This window comes from Thalassophryne amazonica, chromosome 7 (genome assembly GCF_902500255.1).
Source record: "Thalassophryne amazonica chromosome 7, fThaAma1.1, whole genome shotgun sequence".
Classification (NCBI taxonomy): Eukaryota; Metazoa; Chordata; class Actinopteri; order Batrachoidiformes; family Batrachoididae; genus Thalassophryne; species Thalassophryne amazonica.
In genome coordinates, this window is record NC_047109.1 from 73,523,207 (window position 1) to 73,543,063 (window position 19,857).

Consider the following 19,857-nt stretch of genomic DNA (forward strand, 5'->3'; position numbering starts at 1 on the left):
GATTCAAATCCATATAGTTTTTGAAAAAAATTAAAAGGTCAGCTACTTTTCTAACAGACCTCGTATAGTAAATGCTGGATATTTGGATAATCAATGAGTAATTGTGTTAAATAAATGTGATTTCTATTTTGGCCAAAATACTGATGATTATGATTTTTGCCATAAATGATTAGCCCCACCTGAAGGTATTCTGATCCACTGGGGAAGACGGCTCCCGCTGGACACCATGCTCCATCCCCCTCACCGGTACTCAACCTGAGAAACACAGAGGAAAAAGGACGTTTTATGGTAGTGGGGGGAAACTAACAAAATAGTTTTAAAGAAAATCCTAAGTGTAAAGTTGAAAAGTTCACCAATTCACCAGACACACAACAAATATTTGCACAGACATTGCCAAACAAATCAGAGAACATCAAAACCCACAGCACCAAGGGTTGAGTCCAGCCCGAGTCTCCTATACTCCGATAACTATCAGATTCCACAGCAGCCAAACATCGACACATAAATAATACAACGTTGCCTGAAAGAGAGAACTATAAAGAGCAGTAACGTGAGAGGAAAACCTGGCAACAGAGCGATGGAAAATATAGACAACAGAGGAGATAAAAAAAGAGTGATTATTCATTCTTCTGTGTTCTTCAAAGCTCATATCAAACTGCAGCAGCAGGAACAGTCAACACTCAGGATGCTCTGACCACAAACCAACACTCAATGATTTTCACTCAAAGCCAGCATGCTGCCACCTCAGAAAGGCCACACGGAAACCACTACATGGCCCGTCTGTGATGTCGCAGGCTGCTGGATCGCCTCGTGTGCTTGAGGAGCTTTGGAATGCACGCCAGGCCACAACCGCGCTCTGACCACTGCAAAGCTCCCCTCAAAACTAAAGCTGCTCCACAGACTGCCAAACAAATCACTCCATCGCCATGTTGACACTCACATTCTCGCTATTATTTTAATCAATGCCGTTCTCACCTCAGTGAGATCTTACGGCTTGAAACCACAGGATGAAATCAACCCGTTAGGGCTCCTCACAGCGTTCTGTGATGGAGGGAGAAAACACAGAGGGGAAGGAGGAATGTGGCTGTGAGTCTAATTTCATGTACGCCAGCCAGCAGCATTAACATTACAGCACAGTGTTCGGCCAAGTAGCCCATTTATCTGCCATTTCTCTCTGTGGCCTCTTTCTCTACACTACACTTTCTGTCTAAATACCTGCCAACTCTTCATTCCTCCAGTTTAACCATGAGCATGTGGGGGTTTGGGGGGTGCCGAACACGGCTCTCACCTTTAATGTTGCAATAATCCCTTTGAATTTTTTAGCATTTAAGTCATAAAAAATAGTCTTTGGCACCACTAAAATTTTATTTTTAAACATTAAATATTATATCACCAATGTGCGGTGATACAAATTACAACAACATGCCATGACATACTGGGACACAAAGTTTCCCAGAATGCTTTTCAAGTGTCAAAGGGCACTGCTACACTACAATGTGCTAGAATCAACTTAATGGATCCAAAGTAATGTGGCAGAGCTACAGTTGTGACTGAAAGTGCCAAAAACAAATATAAAATAGAAACAGAAAAAGTGTTGAATAACACTAATAAACACAGGGTACTAAATATATGTGAAGAACAGATAAATCTTGAGAAAAAAATTCACACAAACTTTTGGATATCTGCCAGACAGGAAAGACAACACCCACAGGTCTACTGTGTCAGTTGTCAATACCGGCATAAGTTACAGTTACAATGTTTTTACTCCCTTTGCCTAAACAGGTCTTGGGGAAGACTTTCATCATAGCTTTATTAAAAGCACTTTTCCACATAGTAAGTCAGAAATTGTGACTTCCTGGTTTAAACAGAATGCTGCTTGATCTTTGAACATTGTGCATGTGTGTCGACCATCATGTCACATGCCTGGGGTCAGCTGTGAGATGGTAGTTAGGGTGGTGCACTGTGGAGCTGGTGGAGGCCCCATCTGAGCCGTACAGGTTGCCTTCAGGGCAGCTGATGTCGGGCATCGGTTCAGGAATATCAGCGTGTGATCTCAAGGAGCAGGGAGTGGTGGCCCCTGATTTAAAGATCTACTGCAGGTGCCCAGTTGATACACATGGTTTTCCTTTTCAGCCAGTTTTGAAAGAGGGATTGCTGCAGTGCAATTGTTAAAGACGAATATAACACAGAGGCTTGATTGCTAACAATGTTTTACATAACTAGGGTTGTAAAAAAGTGAACGTTCTTTAATGTGTAGTATGGCCGTTTAAGACTGAACATTTAATTCATTGTTCCCTTCAACATCAGGTTTGTTTGTCTCTGCTCTCATTCCTTCTTTGTTCTTAATTTTATGTTTTTCCTGAAGTGTAATAGCTATGAAAAATTTAGCATCTATGAATCCCAGAGGCCCAGCATTCATCAAACACCCTCCCTCACATTAATTTGCCTTCTGCTTTCAGCACATTGTAGTAATCTATTTCTCATATGTTCTCTTTTTCATTCTCTCCATTTTCTCTCTCTGTGCATCTCCCTGATGTCTCTTAAAGAGTTCTGGAGCTAACAAGAATTTCCATGTGGTCCGACAGCCGGCCAACAGGCTCAACCCAGCAAAGCGATGCGGACAAATTAAGAGACCTCTTGTAAAGATTTTTGTACAACCCCAATTCCAGTGACGTTGGGACGTTGTGTGAAATGTAAATAAAAACAGAATACAATGATTTGCAAATCCTCTTCAACCTATATTCAATTGAATACACCACAAAGACAAGATATTTAATGTTCAAACTGATAAACTTTATTGTTTTTGTGCAAATATTTGCTCATTCTGAAATGGATGCATGCAACACATTTCAAAGAAGGTGGGACAGGGGCAACAAAAGACTGGGAAAGTTGATGAATGATCAAAGAACACCTGTTTGGAACATTCCACAGGTGAACAGGTTAATTGGAAACAGGTGAGTGTCATGATTGGGTGTAAAAGGAGCATCCCCAAAAGGCTCAGCCGTTCAAAAGCAAAGATGGGGTGAGGATCACCACTTTGTGAACAAATGCGTGAAAAAAATAGTGCAACACTTTAAGAACAATGTTTCTCAACGTTCAATTGCAAGGAATTTAGGGATTCCATCATCTACAGTCCATAATATAATCAGAAGATTCAGAGAATCTGGAGAACTTTCTACACGTAAGCAGCAAGGCCGAAAACCAACATTGAATGCCCGTGACCTTCGATCCCTCAGGCAGGGACATCATTGTGTAAAAGCTCTTACCGTGTGGGCTCAGGAACACTTCAGAAAACCATTGTCAGCTGACACAGTTCATCACTACATGTACAAGTGCAAGTTAAAACTCTACAATGCAAAGTGAAAGCCATACATCAACAACATCCAGAAACACCGACGCCTTCTCTGGGCCTGAGCTCATTTGAAATGGACAGATGCAAAGTGGAAAAGTGTGCTGTGGTCTGATGAGTCCACATTTCAAATTGTTTTTGGAAATCATGGACGTTGTGTCCTCCAGACAAAAGAGGAAAAAAGACCATCCAGATTGTTACCAGCGTAAAGTTCAAAAGCCAGCATCTGTGATGGTATGGGGGGTGTGTTAGCATGGCATAGCATGGCATGGACAACTTACACATCTGTGATGGCACCATCAATGCTGAAAGGTACATCCAGGTTGGCGCAACACATGCTGCCATCAAAGCAATGTCTTTTTCAGGGACGTCCCTGCTTATTTCAGCAAGACAATGCCAAGTCAAATTCTGCACCTGTTACAACAGCGTGGCTTCGTAGTAAAAGAGTGCAGGTACTAGACTGGTCTGCCTGCAGTCCAGACATGTCGCCCATTGAAAATGTGTGGCGCATTATGAAGCGCAAAATACGACAACGGAGACCCCGGATTGTTGAAAAACTGAAGTCGTACTTCAAGCAAGAATGGGAAACAATTCCACCTACAAAGCTTTAACAATTAGTGTCCTCAGTTTCCAAATGCTTACTGAGTGTTGTTAGAAGGAAAGGTGATGTAACACAGTGATAAACATACCACTGTCCCAACTTTTTTGAAACGTGTTGCAGGCATCCATTTGAAAATGAGCAAATATTTGCACAAAAACAATAGTTTATCAGTTTGAACATCTTGTCTTTGTGGTGTATTCAACTGAATATAGGTTGAAGAAGATTTGCAAATCACTGTATTCTGTTTTTATTTACATTTTACACAACATCCCAACTTCATTGGAATTGGGGTTGTACTTACACCCCTGTCACACCTTGGCAATTTAGACAGCATATGCCCACTGTATTAAAAATTTAATACATTATGGGTAAGTTTTGTATAGGTTAAGAGCACCTTTAAGCACGTTGATATACGTCGTAATACAGCGAGTACGCAGAAAGATTTTGGGCATGCAACGTATACCAGATGGTGCAAAAAAACCCATAAAAACACTTCGGACAACAGAGACAATTAGGCATTTGTCGGTTTGACACTTTTAGAATACTGCTACAGTCTGAAAAATATTGCAATTATTTGCTGATGTATTTTGTAAACTACAGCAGAAAAACAACTTCCAAAACTGTGTTTTCACAATTCATTTTTGTGTTACATGTCCGTTTACCTTATACACAAACATAAAATGTACTTTAAAAAAAGATAGTGTTAAAATGAATACTGCCCCAGAATTTATCAGTTCTGAAGCAAATCGTCAAGCGCTACTCCATGGATTGGAAGATGTGGGAGAACGCATGACAAGCCGAGCCAGCTGGCGAGCAACAATCCACACGGGAGTGGAAGTCTTTGAAAAAATGTGGGCGAACAACACAGAGGAAAAGATAAGAAAGTGGAAAGAGAGAGAGCAAGATCTTGGCTGGCAAAAGCTTCCCGGGGCAACCACGTGCAGCATCTGTCAGATACAGTGCGCATCACGAATGGTCCTCTTCAATCATCTCCGGGTCCACCATCCTGTCCAGGAATCAACTAAGAGACCATTTTCCTCATTGCTGAGGGATTGCCATGATGACAAACACTTTTAGCTTTCTGACACTCGTTGTGTCACTTTCTGAAAAAACAAAAGTATATTTTCAACACTATAGAGAGTACTTTGGTACCATTTGGATTTAAAAGTATTTTGGGGCATCATTTATGGGAATATCACAGACAAAGGAATCAGGTTGGGTTTGAACTCACTACCAGGTGAGCTCAAATTTCAGAGTTAAACTACATTTGTAGTGAGATGACCTGAAAGTGGCATAACCAACTCTGAGTAGTAACTCCAACATGTGTCTGCACTGTCTTCTTCATCACTAGTTATACGGCATCATAATGGAGGGGTATAAATCATGGTAAATGGACTGGACTTATGTGTAGTGCTTTTTCATCTGCATCAGAAGCTCAAAGCGCTTCATGCCTCAGGACTGGACTTATGTGTAGTGCTTTTTCATCTGCATCAGAAGCTCAAAGTGCTTCATGCCTCACATTCACCCATTCACACAGACACACCGATGTCAGGGTGCTGCCATGCAAGGCGCTCACTGCACACTGGGAGCATCTAGAGGATGAAGGACGTCACCAAAGGGCCCTTAGCAATTTTCCAGTCTGGCTGGGTTTTGAACAGAGGATCCTCTGGACTGAAGCCCAAAGCTTAACCACTAGACAATCACCCCCCCCCCCCCCCCGTCTAAAGAAGGATTTTCTTGACAAGATGTGAAATTTCAGCTAGAATTTGCCAGAATGCACATGGGAGCCTCAAGCCTAGATTTGATCCATTTTGTTGTGTACAAACCCTTTTCTGTGACACTCCACACTAACTGTAACTGTTGGAGCAACAGACAAAAGCAGCACTATCACTATCACAACTTAAAGTTGTCTGGTGCAGTTGCTGGCTTCCCTCACTTGTCTCCTTCTTGCACAGTCACTCAATATGTGAGCGCTGCCTACTCCACACAGAGTTACCATGCAGCATCACACTGTTTGCGTTTCTTATTGATTGATGGAAGTTAAGTCCAGGACGTATTCAGTAATTTGGAAACACTCATGTATCCATCCTCTGAATTGCCTCAAATCAACTGGTTGTAAAATTTATGATTTGTATTACCAATAATCTTCATTTTTATGTTCAAATACTTATGGCCTCAGAAAATGAAGGGACTGTGTATACAAATGAATGTAACTCCTAATCTATTAATGTCATAGTTTTGTTAAGCCTCTTGAATTAAAGCTGAAAGTCTACAGTACAAAAACATTTAACTGTTTCATTTCAGCTTCGTTGTGGTGGTGCACAGAGACAAAATCACATTTTGTCACTGTTCATATACATGTGGAGCTGAACATATACTGAAAAACTGTTTGATTTACATGATTCATAATTTTATAATTTTTCTAAATGAGCAACATAAGAAAGTAACTTAAGACTTCTTTGAATCTAACTGATCTGTGATTTAAAAGCATGATCCCCCCAATCTTGATTCCTCTGAACAGACAGACAGACAGCAAAGATCAAGTGAAAGATCAAAAAGAGGAATCGGACTCCAGCTTGATGATCAGCATCAACGGTCAAGATTAAGGGGCAATAAGGAGAGCCAAGGATGAGTCATCGAGAATGGGGTGTGGATACATATATCGTCTACAATAATACTGTGATTGTTTTAACAATGTGCAGTCAGACCTTACTGGGTATTTAAGCCCCTGCTTGCAATAGAGCAATGTTGCCAGATTGGGCATTTTGGAATTTATTTAGTGAGCTGAAGGCATGTTTTTGACCAGCTTTTGGGCTGGAAATCCTCAACTGTATCTGGCAACAACTGCACAAGATTCACAGTCACATGATCTCTAACTAGCAGCATCAACGCAACATAGGTGAGCTCTTAGCATGACTCCGGTTGAAAAAAATGAGGGAAAAGGACACAACATGCAGACACCACCAGCCTCGCAACCAATCAAATCAATCAAATATACTTTCTAATGGGCCAAGAGATGCTAAGGTGCAAAATAAGAGGGAGACCCTTTCAAGCTGCATCGTTTTTCTTGAGTAGTGTGATGGACGTTAGAATAAATGAGAGCTCAAGATTATTAGTTTTACACTTGCTTACTCTGTCACATACTCAGAGAGAAGAATGTGTGATGAGTTATTTAAGATCCTCCTGCCAACTGAATTGCAGAATCTTCATAGATGGTCTGAAGGGAGGGTAATCCTTTACACCTGTCACTTTCACAGCTGTTTTCACCATGTGCTCCATTTTTGATTTCAACTGCACAGTGAGAGTTCCAAATCATGCTGCCAAGCCGTGTCAGATGATACTTTCTAGCACAGTGGAGTAGAATGATGGGAATGCTCACACCAAACGGACTGAATCCGCGAAGAAAATACAGCCTCTGTGCCAACCTCCCACAGAGATCGTCCACGTGGGCACTCCACCTTAAACTGCTGTCCATCTGAATTCCCACATATGCTCAGTCTCTTTCTCATTAATAATTACTGGGTCATGGGCCATCACCTTTCTGGGAACAAATAGCATCTCTTTTACCTTTTTAAATTAAAAATGAGATGGTGACTGACACCACAAGCTTTAAAAAGGCAATGTCCTCATGGTATACAGAGGGGCAAACATCCCCAAACAGCAGACTTAAGATCGCTGACTTAACTTAAGCCTGCCTTAAGCCATCAATCAGAAATGTCACACACATCGTATCAAATTAATCCAACGTGGTGACTACCTATATGTATAATTAAAAAAAAAAAAACTTTGTAATTATGTTTCTTATTCACAGCACAAATATGAGGCTCACCTTTTCAAAAGTAAATGAACACAAAACACACACACACTTACCTTCCATGTTTGGCCTCAGTCGAGTCTGACCAGGCACTGGAAGCAGTGATGTCAGAGTCTGGGATGGTGCCATCCTCCATCCCGAGGGGGTAACGGCACTGAGCTGCAGAGAGAGAGAGAGAGAGAGAGAGCGAGAGAGAGCGAGATAAAGGAGTGAGACCGGAGAGCAGTTCACTCATACAGAGCTGGTGTCCAGTAGAAACTTGATATTTCTATTAGGCTGTTTGCCATCTTTAGTCACAGTGCATAACATTGTTATGTCATCTCTGAGAGAACCTCCGGACTTCATGCTTCACATCTCACTCAGACAGAGGGAGAAAGAAACGAGCTCAACAGTAAATCGTTACTGTCCTTGCTCATTTGCTTCTCAGGGTCAAAGCAGCGCTGAGTACACATAAAACTCTATCCCAGCGTTTTGCATCGCTGATTTCTGTAATTCCTCCTCCTGTTGTCAGAAGAGTCCACAAGAGAGACACTCAGTTGGGAGACATTGTAACCCGACGTCGCTCTCAAGATTACGTATACTTTTTTTTCTCTCTTTTTGTGTCTCCAACTAGATTTGCATCCCACACAAAACCAACTTCTAGGGGCTCCAGGGATCCTGCACAGACTCTCTTCTTGTTACCATGAAAGGTTTTTCAGGGGAGAACAACAGAGGAAACGAAGTGAGTGTCGCCTGCAATAGCAGACAGGTCTCATATATTGGCCTTGACAGCACATTATCAAATGATCCAGATATCACGTCCCAGGCATAGATTATCCAACAGCCCAGCTATCCTCCTTGATGTCACATGTGGAGAAGAGGAGGAGGAGGAGGAGGTGGTGGTGAGGGAGTAGCGATAAAATGGAAAAGCCACCGAGCATGATATAGCGGGGAGGCTGAGGGCAGCAACACATTGGAGGGGGTAGAATGGCTGTCTGAGGCACTTTCTGTCACTGAGTCAGAGGACTGGAATGTTGGGCTGGATGACAAACCCTAAAACCCCAAAAGGGGCGCAGTATGCACGCGTGCACTCACACACAAGTACACACGCAGAAATGTGCTCATTTCATTACATCATCATCTCCACCACCTGCCATTGTCCACCTCCCAGCCTCCTCTGCGACCACACACCATAAATTTATGTGCTAGAACGTTCCCAGTTAATTATATTTTGCTAGAGGGCAAAATATCGACGTTTATCGCAGTATAGTCATCCTCCTGCCCCCATGTTTTTTAGCATCACTTATGCGGTCCATCCTGGTCTCGTTCACCTTCGTCAGAAGGTTGACCGTGCAACAAAGAGCTTCCTCCAGTTACACCTGGTTGGTTATCATTCTTCATCGTGCTCTCTCTCCTCGACATTCTGAGTGACACGTTCACAAGCCTGCCTGTGCATTAGTGATCTTGACGTGGTTCCCTCCTGGTGATCTTACTCTCAGATTACACACGAGTGGTTGGCAGACGGGGAGACGACACCAGATAGCCTGTTGATAGTGGAGGGAGAATGAGCCCCGAGGAGGTGAGGAGAACGTAAGAAGCAGTAAGGAGCAGCAGAGGCAGAAAGGGGGTTTGAAAATGTAACCATTTCTATGGCAGCTTGCAAGAATACAGCAAAAAAAAAACAACTTTAAATCTGCCAAGCTTTTTCAAACATAACAGTTTTGGCTGTGGCACAAAAACAGCTGAACCATCTAAACTAGAGGCCTGTATTGGGATTGGGTCCCACCAGGTCCTACGGTACTAACTGCAAATCTTGCAGGAGCAGGCGGTTAGAACTTCGCTGCGGGTGGTAAAGGGCAGCTAAAAAACAAAACAAACAACAAAAAAAAAATGACAGCAGGATTCGAATTTCAATTTTTTCTGATTTTTTTTTTCCCCCTACTTTTTTTTTTTTTTTTTTAAAGAAAACATTTAATACAAATGACAGACCGGGCCATACTAATATACGAAATGTGCGAAATGGGGATTGATAATCATGAAATGGTGTAAAATGTAAAGAAATGGAGCACAGTGAACCAGACTGACTCAAAATAATTACTTTTATTTAATTGTTTAGCTTTTGTTTCATGTGAGATGCGCTCATTACATGTAGTAGGGGCAGATGTGCCATCTGGCGTTCGAGAGATGAAACTTCAACTAATGTGTCAGTCTGCCCCTGTGTAAGTTTTACCTCCATTTCGTTATTATAAGTCCCCATTTCATCCCATTAAGCTAAAAAAAAATAATAATAAAAGTACTTAATTGAATCATATTTGGAGTCAGTCTGCTCCATTTCATGACGTTTTACCCCCGTTTTGTTATTATCAGTCCCTATTTCGCTTAAAAATAATTAAATAAACGTAATTAATTGAATCATATTTGGAGTCAGTCTGGGTCAATCTGCCCAGTTTCGTTACTTTTTACCACCCTTTTGTGATTATTAGGCTCCATTTCGCTCCATTTGGGGAAATGATTCCACCAGAGTAAGCTGCTGTTTAGCGGGAGTTTGCGCTCTTGTTCCCCTCGTAAAGTGTGGCATTTCTCCCACGCAGCTGGATGCCTCTGTTCCAGATGCTGGAATAAGTTTATTGTGCGGCTGCGTTTTGTTGCAGTTGGCTTTAGACAAACTTTGCAGCGTACAGTCCCTTGTTCCATGTCTGTCGCAGCAATCCCAAGCCACTAATGAAACTCGCTCTTAATTAGCGGTCAGCCATGTTTGTTATTGTGTGAACGAAACAGGACGGGGAGGGGGGAGCTACGAAAGGTCCTGGGGACAAAAACGTGCGCCACAGCAAGAGGAGAAAACAAAACTCAAATTTTTTTATTTTTTTAAATCATCCGCAACAAAAAACTTGAATTAATCAATAAAATCTGTATATCGCCCAGGCCTAATAGAACGTCTTTAATTTAACAGGAGCAGCGCACAGGAACAGTAGCAGACCAGAGCAGGTACACAAACACACACAGCGAGAGTTACCGTAGCAACACTGCATGCCCATATATGGCACACCGTCTTTATAAAATGAAACAAACAGCCCCACAAATTTTTTTATTAATAGTCTAAATGACTTGTTTTATACTGCGGGACAGGAGGAGACACAAAATCAATGCATGTTTGTTACTGTGCAGGCATAAATTCTTAGCGTTTCATGCATGCGGACGGGACTAAAAATACAAAATACGGGAACAGGCAGGAGTCTAACACACATGTTGCGGGTGAGGGCAGTAATGGTCCGAATTTCAGCGGGTGGGAGCGAGACAAAAAAATTAGTCCTGGACAGGGCTCTAATCTGAACCCCACAACCAGCCAATTAGTATGAAAGGCATCTTTTTTTATTTTAAATAAATAAATAAATAACATATTATGCCATTGTCAAAGCCACTATAGACACTATTGTGAGGTTTTTAAATTTTTGACCATCCTTGATAAATTCTGTGAATCTTTGACTAGCTACAGCCTGGAGGACAAAAGAGAGCACAGAAAGAAAGCAGTTATTGTTGAGACTGATGACTGAACAAGCAGAAAAAAAACATACTGACAGTACGTATTACAGCAGGTGGGTATATCATTTTTTTCTTAATATCGATACCACTTGTGGCACCTTGGAAAAAAAAAGTTGTAAATATAAATCCAAAATCGGATAAACTTGTGTGGCTTTCTCATAGACAGGCAGAAACAAAGCATATTTTCCAGTCGTTGCAAAGCAGAAGTGTTCACTGCATGTAGGCGACTGGAATACAACTGTCTGCAAACAAAACTCTGAGTCAGTTTTTGCTAAAATGCAATAGGGAAAATTGGACAGTGGTCTCACTCTACAGCTGCATTTGCTCTGTTTGTGACATAAAAGAAATGTCAAAAGCTGTGAAAGTGTCCAGAGTGTTGCACATAATGTCGTCATATGATATGTACAGTCATGTACAAAGGTTTTAGGCAACCTTTTTAAAATAAAATACTCAATTCAATTTCAATCAATCAATTTTTTTTTTTATATAGCGCCAAATCACAACAAACAGTTGCCCCAAGGCGCTTTATATTGTAAGGCAAGGCCATACAATAATGATGTAAAACCCCAACGGTCAAAACGACCCCCTGTGAGCAAGCACTTGGCTACAGTGGGAAGGAAAAACTCCCTTTTAACAGGAAGAAACCTCCAGCAGAACCAGGCTCAGGGAGGGGCAGTCTTCTGCTGGGACTGGTTGGGGCTGAGGGAGAGAACCAGGAAAAAGACATGCTGTGGAGGGAGCAGAGATCGATCACTAATGATTAAATGCAGAGTGGTGCATACAGAGCAAAAGAGAAAGAAACAGTGCATCATGGGAACCCCCCAGCAGTCTACGTCTATAGCAGCATAACTAAGGGATGGTTCAGGGTCACCTGATCCAGCCCTAACTATAAGCTTTAGCAAAAAGGAAAGTTTTAAGCCTAATCTTAAAAGTAGAGAGGGTGTCTGTCTCCCTGATCTGAATTGGGAGCTGGTTCCACAGGAGAGGAGCCTGAAAGCTGAAGGCTCTGCCTCCCATTCTACTCTTACAAACCCTAGGAACTACAAGTAAGCCTGCAGTCTGAGAGCGAAGCGCTCTATTGGGGTGATATGGTACTACGAGGTCCCTAAGATAAGATGGGACCTGATTATTCAAAACCTTATAAGTAAGAAGAAGAATTTTAAATTCTATTCTAGAATTAACAGGAAGCCAATGAAGAGAGGCCAATATGGGTGAGATATGCTCTCTCCTTCTAGTCCCCGTCAGCACTCTAGCTGCAGCATTTTGAATTAACTGAAGGCTTTTTAGGGAACTTTTAGGACAACCTGATAATAATGAATTACAATAGTCCAGCCTAGAGGAAATAAATGCATGAATTAGTTTTTCAGCATCACTCTGAGACAAGACCTTTCTGATTTTAGAGATATTGCGTAAATGCAAAAAAGCAGTCCTACATATTTGTTTAATATGCGCTTTGAATGACATATCCTGATCAAAAATGACTCCAAGATTTCTCACAGTATTACTAGAGGTCAGGGTAATGCCATCCAGAGTAAGGATCTGGTTAGACACCATGTTTCTAAGATTTGTGGGGCCAAGAACAATAACTTCAGTTTTATCTGAGTTTAAAAGCAGGAAATTAGAGGTCATCCATGTCTTTATGTCTGTAAGACAATCCTGCAGTTTAGCTAATTGGTGTGTGTCCTCTGGCTTCATGGATAGATAAAGCTGGGTATCATCTGCGTAACAATGAAAATTTAAGCAATACCGTCTAATAATACTGCCTAAGGGAAGCATATATAAAGTGAATAAAATTGGTCCTAGCACAGAACCTTGTGGAACTCCATAATTAACTTTAGTCTGTGAAGAAGATTCCCCATTTACATGAACAAATTGTAATCTATTAGACAAATATGATTCAAACCACCGCAGCGCAGTGCCTTTAATACCTATGGCATGCTCTAATCTCTGTAATAAAATTTTATGGTCAACAGTATCAAAAGCAGCACTGAGGTCTAACAGAACAAGCACAGAGATGAGTCCACTGTCTGAGGCCATAAGAAGATCATTTGTAACCTTCACTAATGCTGTTTTCTGTACTATGATGAATTCTAAAACCTGACTGAAACTCTTCAAATAGACCATTCCTCTGCAGATGATCAGTTAGCTGTTTTACAACTACCCTTTCAAGAATTTTTGAGAGGAAAAGGAAGGTTGGAGATTGGCCTATAATTAGCTAAGATAGCTGGGTCAAGTGATGGCTTTTAAGTAATGGTTTAATTACTGCCACCTTAAAAGCCTGTGGTACATAGCCAACTAACAAAGATAGATTGATCATATTTAAGATCGAAGCATTAAATAATGGTAGGGCTTCCTTGAGCAGCCTGGTAGGAATGGGGTCTAATAAACATGTTGATGGTTTGGATGAAGTAACTAATGAAAATAACTCAGACAGAACAATCGGAGAGAAAGAGTCTAACCAAATACCGGCATCACTGAAAGCAGCCAAAGATAACGATACGTCTTTGGGATGGTTATGAGTAATTTTTTCTCTAATAGTTAAAATTTTGTTAGCAAAGAAAGTCATGAACTCATTACTAGTTAAAGATAATGGAATACTCAGCTCAATAGAGCTCTGACTCTTTGTCAGCCTGGCTACAGTGCTGAAAAGAAACCTGGGGTTGTTCTTATTTTCTTCAATTAGTGATGAGTAGAAAGATGTCCTAGCTTTACGGAGGGCTTTTTTATAGAGCAACAGACTCTTTTTCCAGGCTAAGTGAAGATCTTCTAAATTAGTGAGACGCCATTTCCTCTCCAACTTACGGGTTATCTGCTTTAAGCTACGAGTTTGAGAGTTATACCATGGAGTCAGACACTTCTGATTTAAAGCTCTCTTTTTCAGAGGAGCTACAGCATCCAAAGTTGTCTTCAATGAGGATGTAAAACTATTGACGAGATACTCTATCTCCCTTACAGAGTTTAGGTAGCTACTCTGCACTGTGTTGTTATATGGCATTAGAGAACATAAAGAAGGAATCATATCCTTAAACCTAGTTACAGCGCTTTCTGAAAGACTTCTAGTGTAATGAAACTTATTCCCTACTGCTGGGTAGTCCATCAGAGTAAATGTAAATGTTATTAAAAAATGATCAGACAGAAGGGAGTTTTCAGGGAATACTGTTAAGTCTTCTATTTCCATACCATAAGTCAGAACAAGATCTAAGATATGATTAAAGTGGTGGGTGGACTCATTTACTTTTTGAGCAAAGCCAATAGAGTCTAATAATAGATTAAATGCAGTGTTGAGGCTGTCATTCTCAGCATCTGTGTGGATGTTAAAATCGCCCACTATAATTATCTTATCTGAGCTAAGCACTAAGTCAGACAAAAGGTCTGAAAATTCACAGAGAAACTCACAGTAACGACCAGGTGGACGATAGATAATAACAAATAAAACTGGTTTTTGGGACTTCCAATTTGGATGGACAAGACTAAGAGACAAGCTTTCAAATGAATTAAAGCTCTGTCTGGGTTTTTGATTAATTAATAAGCTGGAATGGAAGATTGCTGCTAATCCACCGCCCCGGCCCGTGCTACGAGCATTCTGACAGTTAGTGTGACTCGGGGGTGTTGACTCATTTAAACTAACATATTCATCCTGCTGTAACCAGGTTTCTGTTAGGCAGAATAAATCAATATGTTGATCAATTATTATATCATTTACCAACAGGGACTTAGAAGAGAGAGACCTAATGTTTAATAGACCACATTTAACTGTTTTAGTCTGTGGTGCAGTAGAAGGTGCTATATTATTTTTTCTTTTTGAATTTTTATGCTTAAATAGATTTTTGCTGGTTATTGGTAGTCTGGTAGTTATTGGTAGTCTATTGCTCACAGGGGGTCGTTTTGACCGTTGGGGTTTTACATAATTATTGTATGGCCTTGCCTTACAATATAAAGCGCCTTGGGGCAACTGTTTGTTGTGATTTGGCGCTATATAAAAAAATTGATTGATTGATGTGACTATCCAAGAAATTGTGGAAGAGGTGGGCATGTCACAACATGTCCTGTGAGGCTTCAACACGAAGGCACTTTTGCTCCGCCATCAGCTTCATGCCAAAGCCATCGGCATGAATTTCACTGCCACTCTTTTCGTGGCCAAATCTTCTGTCACAGTGGAATGTGCTGAAAAAGTGCTGATGTCCACCTCTTCCACAATTTTCGGATAGTCACACAACAGTCCCGCATCACCACAACGTTCACTTTGGAAATGATCTGGTCATTTCAGCATGTTGATGGCCGACCGGAGCGCGGCTCGCTCTCCACCGTTGTGCGGACGTCTTTAAACCGGTTGTACCACTCCTTAATCTGTGTGATGCCCATAGGATCGTCACCGAAAGCCGTCTGAATAATCCAAATGGTTTCCACCTGGCTGTCGCCCAGTTTCTGGCAAAATTTGATACAGTCGCGCTGCTCCAGTTGTTCCACCATTTTCCTTGCAAAGAAAATCCGACGAGAGACAACACCCATCCTCACACAAAGGCTGCTTACCAGCAAATGACGCAATCGACAGGCATGAAAAAATTCACGCATGCGCACGAAGGTTTAAGGTTGGCTCATGCAAGCACACGTGATTCAAATCCATCAGGTTTTTGAAAAAAATAAAAAGGTTGGATACTTTTCTAACAGACCTCATAGATGGCATTTCTACAGATGTTTTCCATCTAAAGCAGAAGCTCAAAGAGCTTTTCAATGATGCCTCACAGTCACACACAAACACACACTAATGTCAGCGCTCAGCAATACAAGTTGACCAACTGCACAAAGGGAGCAACACTGGAATTAAAGACACTGCTCAAGACCAACTTAGAAATTTTCCTGTCTCCAACGTCTCTCACCTTCGTTCTGGACAGGGGCACTCTTCACGGCACACCAAACAGATGACCATATACAGTGAAATAGAAGCGCGGCAGTACGTAGCTTGCAGCTTGCATTCACAAAGATATCACTTTAGAATGATCGTGACTCACAAGCACAAGTATGGAGGTGAGACCAAAATTAACTTGTATGCATGTGTCGTGAATCTGCGGTGATTTTGCACATTAACACATTCTGTGGGGAGAGTAAGAACATTTCTGCACATGTATTCATGAATGAGGCCCAATGTATGCATCACAGAGATGTTTTCATATCTATGACAGCTCACCTGCATTAAAGCACCACTCATGCTCCTCTAAAGAAGATGTCAGCACCACCAGGACTGTGACCACAGCGATAGGCAACACCCGTAGCATTGGCACAGCCATGACAGCAGCAACACAGCTGGTTACCTGTCTGCATCAGTCATACCTGCAAGGCAAGAGACAGCCAGATTTAGGACATCAAGTCAATCAGTCTGTCGGCAGACACAATCTGTTAAATGACCAATACTTTAAATCATCTGATGAACTGTGGTAGGCTCAGAGGTCTTTTTTGCCTCTGAATGTGGTTTCTTGGGAGGTAGATCAATACGGTCTCTTTATAAACATGGGGAGGGCAACAGTTTCACAGGGTGGGAGTTCCATGGATTAACTATATACATGCAGCAGATCCACTACGAAAGCAAACAAAAAAAAAGTTCAGATTACAACACACACTGTGATGCTTCTATCTGCAGTATGCGCTCATGGTACTTTTATATGTTGCATCCAGCCTTGATGATTTTGCGTCAGGACAAACTCTGCTGAATGTGACACATTTTGTAAACATTTTCCAAGCATAAGAGCCTGTTGAATAAAATGGAGAGAGATTTTATTTCAGTTTTTAATTCATGCAAAACATTTTAGTCTAGTCTGTTTTTGTCAACAATAATACATGCTAATTTCATCATAGTCAGCACTTTAGAACACTGACATAGTATTACCCTCGTCTCTTTTTCAACATGAAAAAAAATGGTAATTGACATAAGACATGCCACCCAGTCCTCTCTGCACCAGATCCCCATGGCCCCCTCTGCAGGTGGTGAACCCACAGAAGCGCGGGCCCACATTGCTCTTTCGGGCTGAGCCCGCTCGGGCCCCGTGGGCTAAGGCCCGACCACCAGGCGCTCGTGTGCGAGCCCCAACCCCAGGCCTGGCTCCAGGGTGGGGCATGGGAGCTTTTGAACTGCCCTTAGTCTGGCCCATCATCTAGGGACCTGTTTGCCATGGGAGACCCTACCAGGGGCACGAAGCCCCCGACTACGTAGCTCCTAGGATCATCCGGGAACGCAAACTCCCCCACCACGATAAGGTGGCAGTTCTTGGGCGGCTTTGCTTGAGCTGCTGCCCCCGCGACCCGACCTAGGATAAGCGGAAGAAAATGGATGGATGGATGGACATAAGACATCTCATCTCATAATGAAATTAACACTACCCTACACCTTTACATGTAAAATAGTTGTTGGCTGCCATATTAATGTTTAAAATGTCGTTTATAGGACCTTTAACAGACGATGAAAATTAAGACTGGGTGACATGGCAAAAAAAGAAAAAAAAAAATCCCCCCTATTGAATAACACTGATATTTTCAAGATATATAATTTGATAATGTTGCCAGTTTTATGTGTACGAGGTCTATTAGAAAAGTATCCGACCTTATTTAAAATAAAAAAATAAAAAAAAACCATATGGATTTGAATCACGTGTGCTTGCGTGAGCCAACCTTGAACCTTCATGCGCATGCGTGATTTTTTTCATGCCTGTCGGTTGCGTCATTCGCCTGTGAGCAGGCTTTGAGTGAGGAGTGGTCCAGCCCTCTCGCCGGATTTTCATTGTCAGGGAAATGGCTGAGAGACTGCCGCTTTGCTTGATCAAATTTTTTTTAGAAACTGTGAGGCACATCCATGTGGACACCATTCGAGAAATTCAGGTGGTTTTTGGTGAAAATTTTATGGGCTTCAAAGACATTAAGGGAGGTTACTGTCCCTTTAAGGACGGCCCACAGCAGCTGTGGGGCACGCCGCGCTCCAGCTGCCATCGACAGGCTGAGCGACCATTTCATTTCTAAATGGATCGCTCTGTGGATCCGTGACCATTGTGTGCAATTTCTCTGGTTATCACAAGAGCTGGACATCAACTATTTCAGTAGGGGGGCAAAGCTCTAGATTTACCGATCGATCTACGTTCCAATCCTCACCTATGGTCATGAGATTTGGCTCATGACCGAAAGAACGAGATCGCGAGTACAAGCGGCCGAGATGAGTTTCCTCCGCAGGGTGGCTGGGCGCTCCCTTAGAGATAGGGTGAGGAGCTCGGTCACTCGGGAGGAGCTCGGAGTCGAGCCGCTGCTCCTCCACGTCGAAAGGAGTCAGTTGAGGTGGCTCGGGCATCTTTTACAGATGCCCTCTGGACGCCACGCTGGAGAGGTGTTCCGGGCACGTCCCACTGGGAGGAGGCCCTGGGGAAGACCCAGGACACGCTGGAGGGACTACATCTCTCAGCTGGCTTGGGAACGCCTTGGGGTTCCCCTGGAGGAGCTGGGGGAGGTGTGTGTGGATCGGGAGGTCTGGGCGGCTTTGCTTGAGCTGCTGCCCCCGCGACCCGACTCCGGACAAAGCGGAAGAAAATGGATGGATGGATTTTGTCACGGAAAGCCGAGCGGAGGCTTTCCGTCACGATGGATTCGCTGCTGGACCGACACAAAACCACCTCCGTTTTGGTCTCACAGGACGGCTTTGAGATGGCGTTCAGACAGCTGTCGGTGGTTTTTCAGTTGAGTGATTATCCAAGAAATTGTGGACGAGCCTGGACATGCCAGAACATGTTCTGTGACGCTTCATCACAGCGTTGCTTTGCGCGTCGCGGCACCAGCTCTCCACAATTTCTCTGATACTCACTCGACTGGTAAGCACTGAAAGGCATGTGCCAGCTTGTCCTTCTGGCACTCCGAAACGGCCAGTTAGTTAGTTCTTTGTCTCGCTTGACGTCGTGACGCGCGAAGCGTCCGTTCCTCTTTCCATGACAAAAACTCCTCGTTAAAAGTGGAATGTGCCGTTCATTTCCAAACTGGACGCTGTGTTTTATCCGGGACGTCGTCTGGACTAGCACAGGAATTGTGAAAAGACGTGGACATCAGCACTTTTTCGGCAAATTGAGACAGACGTGCGGAGGAATTCCGCGCGTCGCGGGTGGCGCGACGCGCAAAGCAACGCCATGATGAAGCGTCACAGAACATGTTCTGGCATGTCCAGGTCTCGTCCACAATTTCTTGGATAATCACTCGACTGAAAAACCACCGACAGCTGTCTGAACGCCATCTCAAAGCCGTCCTGTGAGACGGAAACGGAGGTGGTTTTGTGTCGGTCCAGCAGCAAATCCACTGTGACACGCGAAGCGTCCGCTCGGCTTTCCATGACAAAATCTCTTGTTAAAAGTGAAATCTGCAGGAAAATAGTTGATGTCCAGCTCTTGTGATAACCAGAGAAATTGCACACTATGGTCACGGATCCACAGAGCGATCCGTTTAGAAATGAAATGGTTGCTCAGCCTGTCGATGGCAGCTGGAGCGCGGCGCGCCCCACAGCTGCTGTGGGCCGTCCTTAAAGGGACAGTAACATCCCTTAATGTCTTTGAA

At 42.7% G+C, this 19,857-nt stretch overlaps 1 protein-coding gene across 1 annotated transcript in view; it reads right to left on the reverse strand.

The window, feature by feature from the left end:
- The window catches only part of ddr1 (discoidin domain receptor tyrosine kinase 1), a 112,428-nt gene extending 95,824 nt beyond the window's left edge, over positions 1-16,604 (reverse strand). The window contains exons 1-3 of the mRNA XM_034174449.1: positions 16,472-16,604; positions 7,821-7,923; positions 180-255 (exon numbers count right to left, since the gene is read on the reverse strand). Of these exons, the coding sequence (XP_034030340.1) occupies positions 180-255; positions 7,821-7,923; positions 16,472-16,571 (279 nt within the window). The 5' untranslated portion in view covers positions 16,572-16,604. The remainder of the gene's footprint in view (positions 1-179; positions 256-7,820; positions 7,924-16,471) is intronic.
- Positions 16,605-19,857: the final 3,253 nt, after the last annotated feature.